This window comes from Schistocerca cancellata, chromosome 3 (assembly GCF_023864275.1).
Source record: "Schistocerca cancellata isolate TAMUIC-IGC-003103 chromosome 3, iqSchCanc2.1, whole genome shotgun sequence".
Classification (NCBI taxonomy): Eukaryota; Metazoa; Arthropoda; class Insecta; order Orthoptera; family Acrididae; genus Schistocerca; species Schistocerca cancellata.
In genome coordinates, this window is record NC_064628.1 from 255702013 (window position 1) to 255717613 (window position 15601).

The 15601-nt window shown below is 38.3% G+C and overlaps 1 protein-coding gene across 7 annotated transcripts in view; it reads left to right on the top strand.

The window, feature by feature from the left end:
* LOC126174902 (probable phospholipid-transporting ATPase IA) overlaps positions 1 to 15601 on the top strand; it is a 639177-nt gene that overhangs the window by 494924 nt on the left and 128652 nt on the right. For all 7 annotated transcript variants that reach the window (XR_007535496.1, XM_049921326.1, XM_049921325.1 and 4 more), the window contains exons 11-12: positions 9046 to 9268; positions 9354 to 9474. Coding sequence is in view for 6 of the 7 variants with exons in the window: in XM_049921326.1 (XP_049777283.1) it covers positions 9046 to 9268; positions 9354 to 9474 (344 nt within the window). In the remaining variant the exon portion in view is untranslated. The remainder of the gene's footprint in view (positions 1 to 9045; positions 9269 to 9353; positions 9475 to 15601) is intronic.

Consider the following 15601-nt stretch of genomic DNA (forward strand, 5'->3'; position numbering starts at 1 on the left):
GATGGAGAAGGATAAGTGTATCAATTTGAGGTAAGGATCCCTGTACCAGAAATGAACCAGTCAAAAGTTGTAAGTGAAAACCGTTCTGATACCTCTGACAGTGGAACATACGTACCAGCACTGATGTTGCTAAGATTGTATGGTAGGCAACTTTCAGAGGGGCTAAAACAAGAAAAAATGTCTTGTAAACATGGGCTCCAAAATACATACTTAAGAGCTATGAGCTCTTGTTCAATAGATGACATGTGTTTCACACTGGTGAATAAGAACAATTGCTCATAGCTCCTCAGGTATGCATTTTAGAGCTGATGTTTACTAGACATTTTTTATTGTCTTGGTCCATACTACCACCTCTGAAAGTTGCATACCCTACATTCTTAGCAAAAACCGTACCGGTACATGTATTCCATTGTCAGAGGTATCAGAATGATTTCACTTGTAACTTTTGACTCGTTTATTTCCAAACTGGGGTCCCTTACCTCAAATTGCTACATTTGTCCATCTCCATCATCATAAAAGTTTGTAACATCATCATGGAATCATCCTGTGTGTACATACATTTACAGGCGCCGGCACCTATAACTTTGATATTTTGTAGTGTCATTGGACACTGTTTCCGGATGTGAGTCCCTATGTAAAACTTGTAAAAAGTACCCTCTACTATCTCTAGAAGTGTGTAACATGAATTACGAAACACTATGTCTATGTAGCTCAGCATCGTCTGACATCCCCACCATTTCTTTTGTCCACTTTAATATTTTCTTCTATTTGGCCACCTTTATCTTGTGCCATGTCACGAATACTATGCACTACACTTCTGTCAGAATTCGAAATTATTTTGATTACTCTATTAGCAACCTTTTCAGTAGTTGCAGGGGCAGGAGTCTGGATGATTGACTGATCTAGCCTTGTAACATTAAACAAAACGGCCTTGCTGTGCTGGTACTGGAGCAGCTGAAAACAAGGGGAAACTACAGCCGTAATTTTTTTCTGAGGGCATGTAGCTTTACTATATGGTTAAATGATGATGGCGTCAACTTAGATAAAATATTCTGGAGGTAAAATAGTCCTCCATTCAGATCTTCAGGCGAGGACTATTCAGGAGGATATTGTTATCAGGAGAAACAAAATAGGCATTACACAGATCGAAGTGTGGAATGTCAGGTACCTTAATCGAGCAGGCAGGTTAGAAAATTTAAAAAGGGAAATGGATAGGTTAAAGTTAGATATAGTGGGAATTAGTGAAGTTCAGTGTCAAGAGGAACAAGACTTCTGGTCAGGTCAATGCAGGGTTATAAATACAAACACAAATAGAGGTAATGCAGGAGTAGGTTTAATAATGAATAAAAAAATAGGAGCATGGGTAAGTTACTATGAACAGCATTGTTACACATTATTGTAGCCAAGATAGACATGAAGCCCATGCCTACCACAGTTGTACAAGTTTATATGCCAACTAGCTCTGCAGATGATAAAGAGATTGAAGAAATGTATGATGAGATAAAAGACATTATTCAGATAGTGAAGGGAGACGAAAATTTAATAGTCATGGGGGACTGGAATTCAATAGTAGGAAAAGGAAGAAAAGGAAAAGTAGTAGGTGACTATGGAATGGAGGTAAGGAATGAAAGAGGAAGCCACCTGGTAGAATTTTGCACAGAGCATAACTTTATGATAGCTAACAATTGGTTTAAGAATTGTGAAAGCAGGTTGTACATGTGAAAGATGGCTGGGACACTGGAAGGCTAGTAGGAATCCTTAGGTAACAGAAGAGATATTGAATTTATTGATTAAAGGCGAAAATATAAAAATGCAGTAAATGAAGCAGGCAAAAAGGAATACAAATGTCTCAAAAATGAGATCGACAGGAAGTGCAACATGTCTTAGCAGGGATGATTAGTGGGCAAATGCAAGGGTGTAGAAGCATGTATCACTAGTGGTAAGAGAGAAACTGCCTACAGGAAAATCAGAGAGACCTTTGGAGAAAGGAGAACCATCTATATGAATATCAAGATCTCAGATGGAAAACCAGTTCTAAGCAAAGAAGGGAAAGCAGAAAGGTGGAAGGAGTATACAGAGGGTCTATACAAAGGCGATGTACTTGAGGGCATTATTATGGAAATGGAAGAGGATGTAGATGAATATGAAATGGGAGATATGATACTGCACAAAGAATTTGACAGAGCACTGAAAGACCAAAATCAAAACAAGGCCCCAGGAGTAGACAACATTCCATTAGAACTAATGGTAGCCTTGGAAGAGCCAGCCCTGACAAATCTACCATCTGGTAAGCAAGATGTATGAGACTGGCAAAATAATGTCAGACTTCAAGAAGAATATAATAATTCCAATCCCAAAGAAAGAAGGTGTTGACAGGTGTGAAAGTTACTGAACTATCAGTTTAATAAGTCACAACTGCAAAATACTAACAAGAATTCTTTACAGATGAATGGAAAAACTGGTAGAAGCTGACCTCAGGGAAGATGTGTTTGGATTCCGTAGAAATGTTTGACCACATGAGGTAATACTGACCCTACGACTTATCTTAGAAAATAGATTAAGGAAAGGCAAACGTACGTTTCTAGCATTTGTAGACTTAGAGAGAGCTTTTGACAATGTTGACTGGAATACTTTCTCACAAATTCTGAATGTGGCAGGGGTCAAATACAGGGAGGGAAAGGCTATTTACAATTTGTATGGAAACCAGATGGCAGTTATAAGAATCAAGTAGCATGAAAGGGAAGTAGGGTTGAGAAGGGAGTGAGATAGGGTTGTAGCCTATCTCTGATGTTATTCAATCTGTATACTGAGCAAGCAGTAAAGGAAACAAAAGAAAAATATGGAGTAGGAACTAAAATCCATGGAGAAGAGAAAAAAAAACGTTGAGGTTTGCCGATGACATTGTAATTCTGTCACAGACAGCAGAGGACCTGGAAAAGCAGTTGAAGGAATGGACAGTGTAAAAGGACCTGGAAGAGCAGTTGACCAGAATGGACAGTGTCTTGAAAGGAGGATATAAGATGAACATCAACAAAAGCAAAATGAGGATAATGGAATGTTCTCGAATTAAACCAGGTGATGCTGAGGGAATTAGATTAGGAAATGAGACACTTAAAGTGGTAGATGAGTTTTGCTATTTGGGGAGCAAAATAACTGATGATGGCCAAAGTAGAGAGGATATAAAATGTTGACTGCAGTGGCAAGAAAAACGTTTCTGAAGAAGAGAAATTTGTTAACATTGAGTGTAAATTTAAGTGTCAGGAAGTCCTTTCTGAAAGTATTTGTATGGAGTGTACCCTTGCATGGAAGTGAAACGTGGATGATAAATAGTTTAGACAAGAGGAGAATAGAAGCTTTCAGAATGTGGTACTACTGAAGAATGCTGAAGATTAGATTGGTAGATCATGTAACTAATGAAGAGGTATTAAACAGAATTGGGGAGAAGAGGAGTTTGTGGCAGAACTTGGCTAGAAGAAGGGATAGGTTGGTAGGACATGTTCTGAGACATCAAGGGATCACCAATTTAGTATTGGAGGGCAGCATGGAGGGTAAAAATCGTAGAGGGAGGCCAGGAGCTGAATACACTAAGCAGATTCAGAAGGTTGTAGGTTGCAGTAGTTACATGGAGATGAAGAAGCTTGCACAGGATAGAGTAGCATGAAGAGCTGCATCAAACCAGTCTCTGGAATGAAGACCACGACAACAACAACAGCTCTAGCAGAATTTTTGTGTAACATTTTATCTGCTACATCAAAGAACCAGGAATGATAAGACATTCAAATGCCATATAAAGTGATTTACTTTTTGCAGTAGCAACACTAACTGATATAATGTCTCCAGTGCCACCATTGTTGATTTTGTAAAATTGTGTATTTTGTTTCCAGTTTTATCTACATTTTCTACTTTGCATCTGAAAAGTTTGACTGACTTGTCTTTATAATTGCCGTGATGAGTTACCAAGTGTCTGTGAAGTATGGATGGTTTCATAGAATTATTCAACAGAGTTTGGTTCAAAATAATTCTGAGGGGAAGAGGTGGATCACAGATATAAGATACAAATCCATATTTAATGTAAGATTCACTGTAATATTAGATTTTATGTTTCTTGGGTTATTTGTCTTACTTGTAGATGGCTAAACTACAACAGTATTTTCACCTATGTCCCCTGCTGGAAAATGCCTTATCACACTTTTCACTGGCAGTGGTTCAATACTACTACTACTATCACTTATTTCATTGGTTTTATGTTTTGCTCTTACAAAGAATTTATCCATCTGCAAACAAATATTAAAATATGTAGTCTACTACCACAATAATAAAAAGAAATTTAACAGTGTTAATCTGAAAATCAGTTTACACATATAAAGAATGAGATGTGTGGCTTTGAGTAAAGAAAACATACACTATGTGATCAAAAGTATGCGGACACTCCCAAAAACATATGTTTTTCATGTTAGGGGCATTTTTTTGCCACCTACTACCAGGTACTGCCAGCGACCTCAGTACCCATTACACATTGTGAGAGACCAGAATGGGGCGCTCCATGGAACTCATGAACTTCGAATGTGGTCAGGTGATTGGGTGTCACTTGTGTCATACGTCTGTATGCAAGATTTCTACACTCCTAAACATCCCTAGGTCCACTGTTTCCGGTGTGATAGTGAAGTGGAAATATGAAGGGACATGTACAGTACAAAAGCGTACAGGCTGACCTCGTCTCTCTACTTACAGAGACCACCGACAGTTGAAGAGGGTCATAATGTGTAATAGGCAGACATTTATCCAGACCATCACACAGGAATTCCAAACTGCATCAGGATCCACTGCAAGTACTAGACAGGTAGGAAGGAGGTGAGAAAACATGGATTTCATGTTCAAGCAGCTGCTCATAACTCACACGTTACACCAGTAAATGCCAAATAACCAGCACTTGGTGTAAGGAGCATAAACATTGGATGACTGAACATTGGAAAAACATTGTTTGGAGTGACAAATCACGGTACACAATGTGGCTATCCGATGGCAGGGTTTGGGTTTGGCAAATACCCAGTGATCGTCATCTGCCAGCGTGTGTAGTGCTAGTAGTAAAATTCGGAGGCGGTGGTGTTGTGGTGTGGTCATGTTTTTCATGGAAGGGGCCTGCACCCCTTTTTGTTTCGCGTGGTATTATCACAGCACAGGCCTACATTGATGTTTTAAGCACCTGCTTGCTTCCCACTGTTGAAGAGCAATTCGGGGATGGCGATTGCATCTTTCAACATGATCGAGCACCTGTTCATAATGCACAGCCTGTGGCAGAGTGGTTACATGACGATAACATACCTGTAATAAACTGGCATACACAGAGTCCTGACCTAAATCCTATAGAACACCTTTGGGATGTTTTGGAACGCCGACTTCATGCCAGGCCTCACCGACCGACATCGACACCTCTCCTCAGTGCAGCACAGCATGAAGAATTGGCTGCCATTGCCCAAGAAACCTTCCAGCACCTGATTGAAGGTATGCCTGCGAGGGTGGAAGCTGTCATCAAGGCTAAGGGTGGGCCAACACCATATTGAATTCCAGCATTACCGATGGAGGGCAAGGTGTCCACATACCTTTGATCACACAGTGTACCTGCACGTAACACGAACTTCCAGCATGCTGGAGTAGCTTGGGTCCGCAACTTCTGTTAATTAATAGAATGAAAAAGCAGTCCAAGTTGCAAATATTTTATTTTTCATTGGATGACTAGTTTCGGGTCAAGACCCATTTTCAAATTAACATAACAAAATCAAAAGTGGAATTTCGGAGTATCTCAAAAAATGCGTAATGTTCATTTACAGTGCATGCAGATAACTGTAAATGTACATTATACATTTTTTGATATCTTTGGAAATGCCATTTCAACTTTGTTATGTTGATTTGAAAATGGGTCTTGGCCTTAAACTAGTCATCAAATAAAAAATAAAATATTTACAACTTGGAATGTCTTGTCATTATATTTTCTGCACATAAGTTACAAAACTGTTCTGAGTACTGATAGTTAATAAATCAGTCAGTAACATATGTTAGCATACACTGTTATTGTTGTTTGTGTTTGTAACAAACAATACAATGATTACTGAGATCAGCAGTAAGATAACATTGTTGGATAGACCAGTAGAATAAACAAAATGGATTCTTGGATAGAGGGCAATTAAAATTTCCCTGTCTAAAATAGTTTTTGTTATTTGTGATTATTCAGGAAACATAATATACTGACTCTATGCGTATTTCAAATTTTGTGTATTCCCTAAAAAGCCTTTGTGTACCCATGAGGATATGCTTGCCCATGTTGAATATCACTGCTCTAGACAATTGATTTGTGAAGAGAGGGCACTGAAATGAATCCGTTTCTGTACAATACTCAGGGCTGCACCCTCACAGTGGACATCTTGTGTAATGACTGTGACACTATACAGCTGAAAAAGGAGCCTTTTTCTCCATTATGTAACACATCATGGAAAATACATGAAGGGGAGTCAAATGAAAATCTTAAATATTTTTTAATTTTTTTATGGAACAAAATTGGAACACAAGTGTATAATTTTTTGACATTGTCTCCCTGTCATTCAAAACAAGCTCTCCAGTGTGTACAAAGTACATGGATTCTGCTGAAAAAAAATTCTGTTGGTTGTGTGCTCAATCACTTATGCACCGTCTGCTGCACCTCTCCATCGGAATGAAATTTCTTTCCTCACATTGCCTCTCTGAAACGTCCAAACATGGAAATCACTCAGTGTGAGATCTTGTGAGTATGGCATTCGTGACACAGTATCAAAGTTCAGGTCATTGGTGGTTGCAAGTGTTGCACAAGTAGTATGAGACTGAGCAATATCAAGTTGCAAAATGACACCTGTAGTCAGAAGTGTACATTGCTTTGATCTTATTATAGATTTTTAACACATTGAAATATGATACCTTTGTGATGGTGTTTCCCCTAGTTGTGAAGTGTTCCAAGACAATGCTTTGTGCATCCGAAAAGAATGTCTTCAAACTCCTCTCTCCAGATGACTGTGTCCAGAACTCCTTGGGTTTTGGTGATGAGGACTGGCACCATTCCTTGCTTGCTCTCTTTGTTTAGGATTGGTGGTACTGTTGGTTGGTTGGGCGAGGGGGAGGGGATCAGACAGTGATGTCATCGGTCCCATCAGATTAGGAAGGCAAGTTGGCCGTGCCCTTTCAAAGGAACTATTCCAGCATTTGCATGAAGCAATTTAGGGAAATGATGAAAAAACCAAACCAGGATGGCCAGACGTGGGTTTGAACCTTCATCCTCCCAAATGCAAGTCCAGTGTGCTAACCAGTGCTCCACCTTGCTCGGTGGTGGTAGTGTACCCAGGTTTCATTTCCTGTAATGATTCCCATTAAGAAACCATCACCTTCCGGTTCAGTTTCTTCGCAGGTGTCAATGCGTCGCATTTTCGGTTCTGAAGTGAGCAACCGTGACAGACACTTTGCAAAACTGAAGCACTCCATGAATGATATAATGTGCTGAGCCTTGACTAGTGTTCAGATTTGTGGCTATTTCATCTGCTGTCCCATGGCAATTTTCCATCACAATGGCTTCAACTGCTGCAGTAGTTTGGTGTCGCAACGTAGTACGTCTGACTTGGTGCTAAATGTCTGTCACAGAAGTCACGCCATTTCCAAACTTTCTACTCTACTCATACATTTGCTGCAGAAATGGACATGCATCACCATATGACACCTTCACTTTCCCATGGATTTAAATAGGTTTCATATCTTCATTGCTTAGAAAACTTAACAGAATACTGTTCCTCCTTGGCGTGTGTCACAAGCAGGGTAGTCATTTTTGAACTAGTATTGTGGCCTCATTTTGTTTTCTTTTTTTGTAGTATGCTGCTGCCTTTAGGGCATTCCTTACATCACTAGTAATGGTACTGTAAACTTACAGACCAGTGGCATGAAATTTTAATTTTTAGTTACATTTTTAAAGTTTTTCATTTGACTCCCCTACTGTATTCTTCAGTAAATGCGAGAATTATAAGTTTCTTAAAAATTTGCTGCATGTGGTTCTATGGAAGGCTACACTCATGATTCTCATGACTCATTTCTATGCATGTAGCACTTTCCTAGCCAGTGGAGCAATGAACAATAGCTGTCAAGTTTAGGCTCATTCAGTGCACTTGAGGTGTCATCCATTTTCTGACCACCATTGAGCATTCAGTAGTGTTTTGAGCACTCTGCTGTGAATTTCATAGCCTGTGTGAGCATTAAACATGATCATAGCAAATTATTTAGTGAAGTTTTGTTCCATTTGCTGCAAGTTGTCATGGCTGATGATGGTGATAAATGACAAATTCTGCATAAACAAGCAAAAGACTTAATTTTGCAGGATTGACACATTCTTCAAGCACAAATGATCTGTACGTACATACTGCAAGTGTCGCTTGCAACTGGCACCACTGCTGTCCTCTCTGTGCCTTGACCTGTGCAGGCTGCCATCGTTCATAAATCGGACTTTAGTTGGTATTTCTGCACCTAGTGGCTACCTTTGTTCTGCTCAAATGACTGAACTTTCAGTTTGCTCCAGCCAACCTCAGACTTGCTTGTCACCTCCTGTAGTAGTACCAGGGATAACCAGAGGAAGCACACTACTTGAAAATTCAAACTTACTCGCTAATTAATCAGAAATTCTGACCAGCTCAAACTTCACAGATTAACCACAGAGGTATTTGTCATACAACTTCTGGAAGTACAGTGAGCAGTCACATATTTGATATCTTTAACTGGTGAAAGGTAAAGAAATGATCAGAATGAAGACCAAGCATTTCTGTAGTGAGCACTGAAAATGGCAAGATGCAGTAAATACTATGATGGCAAATCTTCAGATGGAATGGAAATGTCTGTGTGAGATGGTGATAAGGAGCAACAGACAGACACAACAAGCTGTTAGCAGCTGAGCCATAGAATAAAACATCTTTCCCATATAGTGTTCTGAACCACAGGTAACATATATTTCTCTTATTTTCTGTGTTACTTCTTTTTTTCTTCCAGATGAGAGGGCTCTTGTTCGTGGTGCCTGCCTTTTTGGCTATGTTTTTGACACTAGGACACCACATCATGTAGAAATAAGTGCTTTGGGAACAAGAGAGCGATATGAAATTCTGAATGTCTTGGAATTTACAAGCAGTAGGAAAAGAATGTCAGTCATTACACGGAATTCAGCTGGTGAAATAAAGTTATATTGTAAAGGTGCAGACACTGTGATATATGAAAGGTAAATATTTATAAATGTAGCATCTCATCTTCCATTCTATATATTTCTATAAGACTGTTAACTAACTGGTCTGAGTTTGTTTAAGGTTATCTCCAGATGGGCAACAGTTCCGTGAGGCAACTCTCAGACACCTGGAAGAATTTGCTACTGAAGGGCTTAGAACATTGTGTTGCGCAGTTGCCAACATATCAGAAGAGGCCTATGAGGTAAAAGTTATAATGACAGTGAGATAATAGTGGTATTAAATGAAGTCTTTATTGCTTTTGTAATTGGTCAGAAGCAGATAAAATTATTAAACTTACTATGGCCTTTCAGGAAAGTTTTCCAAAATTTTTAGACTAATATGTGAAATTTCAATTTGCAAAATTTTTTTCTGGTACACCACCCAGAATTTACAGAAGCTGGTGAGTTACTGAAGTTATTACCTTTCTCTAGGATAATGGTGACAGTGTTGACATGTATAGTAATTCCATCGCCATTACTCAACTAACCATATTGCAGTTGCAGGAACTAAACTTTGTGACACTGCAAGGTACAGCTGCATTCAAGTCCAGTGTGGCTTATATTGTTATTTAAACTTGAACACATAAAATATCTTCTTGGTCAGGAGCCATGACTTGCTGTTAATGTTCTTACAATCAGTGTAGGAGAAGAGTGTGTGTGTAATAGGAAAGATAATGGAGCCTACTTTCAAGATAGGGCAAAGATGGAGGATGTGACATGGAGTTGAGGGTCATTTAAATCTTTGCTCATTACCAGAAGAAGAAATGTTGAACTATGTGTTAATGAGCTTCATTGATATGCTACAAAGCAGCTGGTTTTTGGTACCAGGAGCAGTATATAGTCCTGCCACTTTCTTTGGAAACTTGACAAATGTTGTCTCAAAATTGTGGAAAACTACCAGAAAAAATTATTTTTTGTGTAATATTTCATTGTAAAAGCTGCCAGAATAGCCAGATATAAACAACAGTGTACTATATTTTTACATCCAGTTTTGTTACCAAGTATCGGTCTGAATGTCCATTGGTGTATGTACGAGGGGAAGTCATAATGTTTTAATTGTTACATCAAAAAAATAAAGTTACATTACTAATTTTTAGTTTGCTTTCTGGTACACTCAACAGCAAAAAAACTGGGCCACTGTAGACAAAAGACAGAAAAATCAGACCATTTGGCAATAGCAGCACAAAAACTAGGCCAGGGCATGACATCAGACAGAGAAAGTGGGTCATTGATTGAGGAATTGTGACGTATCCAACACTCACTTTGTCTTTACCCTTGCCTTGTGTGCTAAGGATTGCCTACCTTACAACACGGATTATAGACCAGACTGAATCACAGTGACAGCATATGGATAACAATAAATATGGGGCACAGAGGCTATAAAAGTTTTAAGAATGTGCTTATGATGGCTCACTATCTTCCGTTCAAGGTTAACTAAAAATGAAAGATCAATTTTACCAACTAGGTATTCTTCTTCTTCTTCTTCTTCTTCTTCTTCTTCTTCTTCTAAAATTGCTCATATTTGTCTTTTGAAAGATGAAATGCTAACATTGTACTTTTTACAATGACAGTAAAAGCCTCAAAATTACTTTCAATGATCATATGGATCCAAGTGTACAACCAAACTTCTGACATCGGTCTCTTGTGGCATAATGGTTAGAGGAGTGGAATCGTAATCTGAAGGTGCAAAATTCAGAGCTATATTTTCCCATTATTTTTATTTCTTTTTTATTCACTAGAAAGAAAAAGACAGCAGAATTTCAGACGAAGTTTAACGAAATTATGAAATCAAATGTGAGAATAAAGAAATATTGTGTATCAACTTCGCTAAAATTCATATATTTTTATTCAGGCAGCTACAGTTGGGAGATTTATGGTGTCTTATGTCAGACAAAATACTTAACCACAAAAGCAATTTTTGGAGAGCTATTCTCAAAAGATAGGTCCTAAAATGAAATCATTACTAGTTCAGTGTAAGAAATGTTACAAATTTGTACTGATACACATAATAGTTACTATCCCTAAGCATTTAGAGACAGTGGTTACATTTTCCCAATAAATGAATGGTAGAATATTTCAATCAACAGTAAATGAGTAAGGCTGTTACAGGTACTTGCTCACCTAGAAACAGCTGTTCAAGCTCTCATGAAGGGACAGTTTTAGCAAATTAGTAAAATAACATTACTGGATACCTACTTGTCAGAAAATATTAACTGTAATATATGAAGTTTGTTGTGGGCTTCTAGAACTAAATTATGCACACAATTCAAAGCTCTACAGAGGAGTTTGAACTCAGATGTTCACATCTCAACTAATGAGGTAAATGCAATTAATGAGGTTTTAGTTCAGTATTGTTCATCAAATACAAACCAAACATCATGAGAGAGAATGAAAACAGTAAAAATTGTGATTCGCTTTATCTTCCTTTTGCTGGTCTAGTTAAGCAAAACCTTGCATCACAAACCACTATCATACACCGACGAATTTCATCCATCATATGTGCCAAACTATTATTTCTCTTTCCATCCACAAAGCTAAAATGCCTGCATAGGGTCCAGTGCAATGTTGATGCTGTGAAATGCAGTCCCAGAAACCCTTCTTGGCAAAAAAGTCATAAATTTCATCAAGGAGTTTCTAATATTACGCAGATTTTCATTTTACGCGATTGATATCTTGGACGTGAATTCTGGGACAATACATATTATGTGGATTCCCCTGTGATTATTGGAAATGAAATGAAGTAATCGTATGGCAGACTAACTGCCCCTAAAAGAAAAAACCAGAAGGGAAAACAAGGAAGAAGATCGCGAAATGACTGCCAACCATTTGATGAACTCTTCATGGTAACACTAGCACAGGCCACAGAGCACTGGAAAAGGTTGGGAGAGGCCTTTGAGCAATCATGGGACACTAATTACTAGTAACAAACATAACAAATAAATATACACAAACCAGCAAACATACCACTGGATGTCATTACTCATGTCCTAGGTTAAACTCAAATCGTTCACCACCAGTTAACTGTATTATGCTCAAGATGCTGATTATGGGTGGATGACAACTGAGGTGTTGTCAAAAAGGTTTATGGCTTTTGACAGATGTAGCATACTGACCTGATGTTTATTTATCGCTTTTGTCATGCTGATGGTGTTGAAGGTGTTTAAAGCAGTTTTCTTGGACCACATGGCCTATTCTCCAATGTGAACCTAGTTGCAGCCACGTAGGATTTAACATTCACCTGCAGTACATCTACAACTACACGGATACTCTGCAAATCACACTTAAGAGCCTGGCTGAGGGTTTATTGAACTGCCTTCACAATAATTCTCTATTATTTCAATCTCAAACAACGCACGGAAAAAACGAACACCTATATCTTTCCGTGTTAGCTCTGATTTCCCTTATTTTCATATGATGATCATTTCTCCTTTTGTAGGTCGCATCAACAAAATATTTGTGCATTTGGAGGAGAAAGTTGCTGATTGAAATTTTGTGAGAAGATTGTGCCGCAGTGAAAAATGCCATTGTTTTAATGGTGTCCACCCCAAATCCTGTATCATGCCAGTGACACTGCCTCCCCTATTTCACAATAATACAAAATGTGCTGCTGTTATTTGAACTTTCTCCATGTACTCCATTAATCCTATCTGGTAAGGATCCCAGACTGTACAGCTGTACTCCAAAACGAGATGGACAAGTGTAGCGTAGTAGATCTGTTACATTTTCTAACTGTTCTGCCAATAAAATGCAGTCTTTTGTTTAACTTCCACACAACATTTTCTATGTTTTCTTTCTAATTTAAGTTGTTCATAATTGTAATTCCTAGGTCTTTAGTTGAATTTACAGCCTTTAGATTTGACTGATTTATTGTGTAACCAAAGTTTAACATATTCCGCTAACACATATGGATGACCTCAAATTTTTCTTTATTTAGGGTCAGTTGCCAATTTTCACACCATACAGATATCTTTTCTGAATCGTTTTGCAATTTGTTTTGATCATCTGATGACTAATAGATGATAAATGACAGCATCATTTGCAAGCAACCTAAGATGTCTGCTCAGATTATCTCCTAAATCATTAATATAGATGAGGAACAGCAGAGGGTCTATAACACTACCTTGGGGAATGCCACAGATCCCTCATGTTTTACTTGATGACTTTCCATCAGTTACTATGAACTGTGACCTCTCTGACAGGAAATGATGAATCGAGTCACATAACTAAGACGATATTCCATAAGCAAGCAATTTCGTCACAAGGTGCTTGTGTAGTACAATGTCAAAAGCCTTCTGGAAATCTAGAGATATGGAATCAATTTGAAATCTCTTGTCAATAGCACTCAACACTTCATGCGAATAAAGAGCTAGTTGTGTTTCACAAGAACGATGTTTTCTAAATCCTTGTTGACTGTGTGTCAATAAACTGTTCTGTTCAAGGTAATTCATTATGTTCAAACACAATATATGTTCCAAAAACCTACTTCATGTCAACATTAATGATACAGGCCTGTAATTTAGTGGCTTACGCCTACTACTACCTTTCTTGAATATATATGTGATCTGTGCAACTTTCCAATCTTTGGGTACAGATCTTTTGTCAAGCGAGCAGTTGTGTACAGTTGTTAAGTATGGAGCTATTGCATCAGCATACTCTGAAAGGCACCTAATTGGTATACAGTCTGGACCGGAAGACTTGCTTTTATTGAGTGATTTAAGTTGCTTCGCTACTCTGAGGATATCAACTTCTAAGTTACTCATGTTGGCAGCTGTTCTTGATTTGAATTCTGGTATATTTACTTTGTCTTCTTTGGTGAAGGAATTTTGGAAGGCTGTGTTTAGTAACAGTATGCAGGTAAATTGACTTGTTCATTCACATGTCTCACATATCTAGCACATTTATGAGTTTTAGGTATCGTGGATCCACACGACAGTGATTAAGTGGCAGTAACATTTATTTTCAAAAGGTAAATAAATTCACCTTAAAGTTGACTATGAGAATGCAAGTTGCCTATGTATTGGGAACTATGGATTAAATATCCGCCCCTGCGATGGTTCAAATTTCAGACTATCAAGGGTGCAATCTTAGACCTGTGCTGTGGACCCAATAAATGCATGATCTTCAGGAGAAACCAACAACAGCATGGCATGCATTACATATATGTTTGGTGTAGATATTTCCAGTACATGATTCTTTTTTTGTTGTTTCAGAATCAATATTCAGTACAGTGGTTCATATCCTTGAAATTGCCATTCGACAATTAGGCAAAATAATCATTCGCTGTGTTTTGTAGTCATCATTATTACTCTCTGAGTATGCAGAAAAACAACACAAACACTGAACGAAAATCACCAAGACTTGGAATATGTTCGAACCAGTGATCTCTGTCTTACTTTCTTAGTTCCATCTGCAACAGGAGCCTGGCCAAACAGACTTTTTCTCTTTATTTGGACATATATATCTTAAAGAAACTGGCCTCAGATACGTGCCTGCTATAAATACCAACTACTTGCATATAGTAACTTTACAGTGCAGCTATCAATTATTTTTTAAAAATTCAAGCAAGTCTCTTAAGAACTAGTTCACACTTTAGGGATACACACACAGATGATGTGGATGAGCACAAATTCAAGACAAAATTGTCAATTTCATGTGCAGGATTCAAATCCATGACCTCTGAAAAAGTGTTGTGGTGTTTTTGCCCACTCACCTTCACAAGTCAGAGCCACATTGACTTAAGGGCAGACCTAAAGTACCAAGAATTTTTGAATAGGTCTTCCTCAGTATGACACATCTGTGACTCATTTTGACAGAAATATGTTTACTTCCTCTCCAGGCATCAGTATACAAATGGCAAGCAGAAATCATATTTGTGGGTTTTGTAATTGCTCACTAAGAGCATTCAGTTAAAGACAGAATCATCACTGTGATTGCAGATGGCATGTTTTCAGCTAGAGATGCTAGCAGGAGGTATGGTGTGCCAGACTAGAGGCACTACCAACAGGGTTCCTGTCTCAGACAGGGAGAGACTGAGAAGGTACCAGGAGGACAGAGAGCTTGTGCATAAGAGCTGACAGTTTCCCTTCCTAAACATGAAGCAGTTGCAGCAAGAGACCAACTTCCTTCGCTACAGTGTCAAAGTTCGCCAGAGGCTGAGAACAACTGATCTGCATGCACAAAGATATGCTGTGAAACAGAAACTCAGAGAGAAAAATATCTTATACCAGCTGGCATCTTTGTAGCTCCCTCTGAACATGGCAAGAGAAAAATGTAATTTTTCCTGATGAGAAGGCGTTTTTGGTGAGCAATGTTGGTCCAAGAATGACTCAA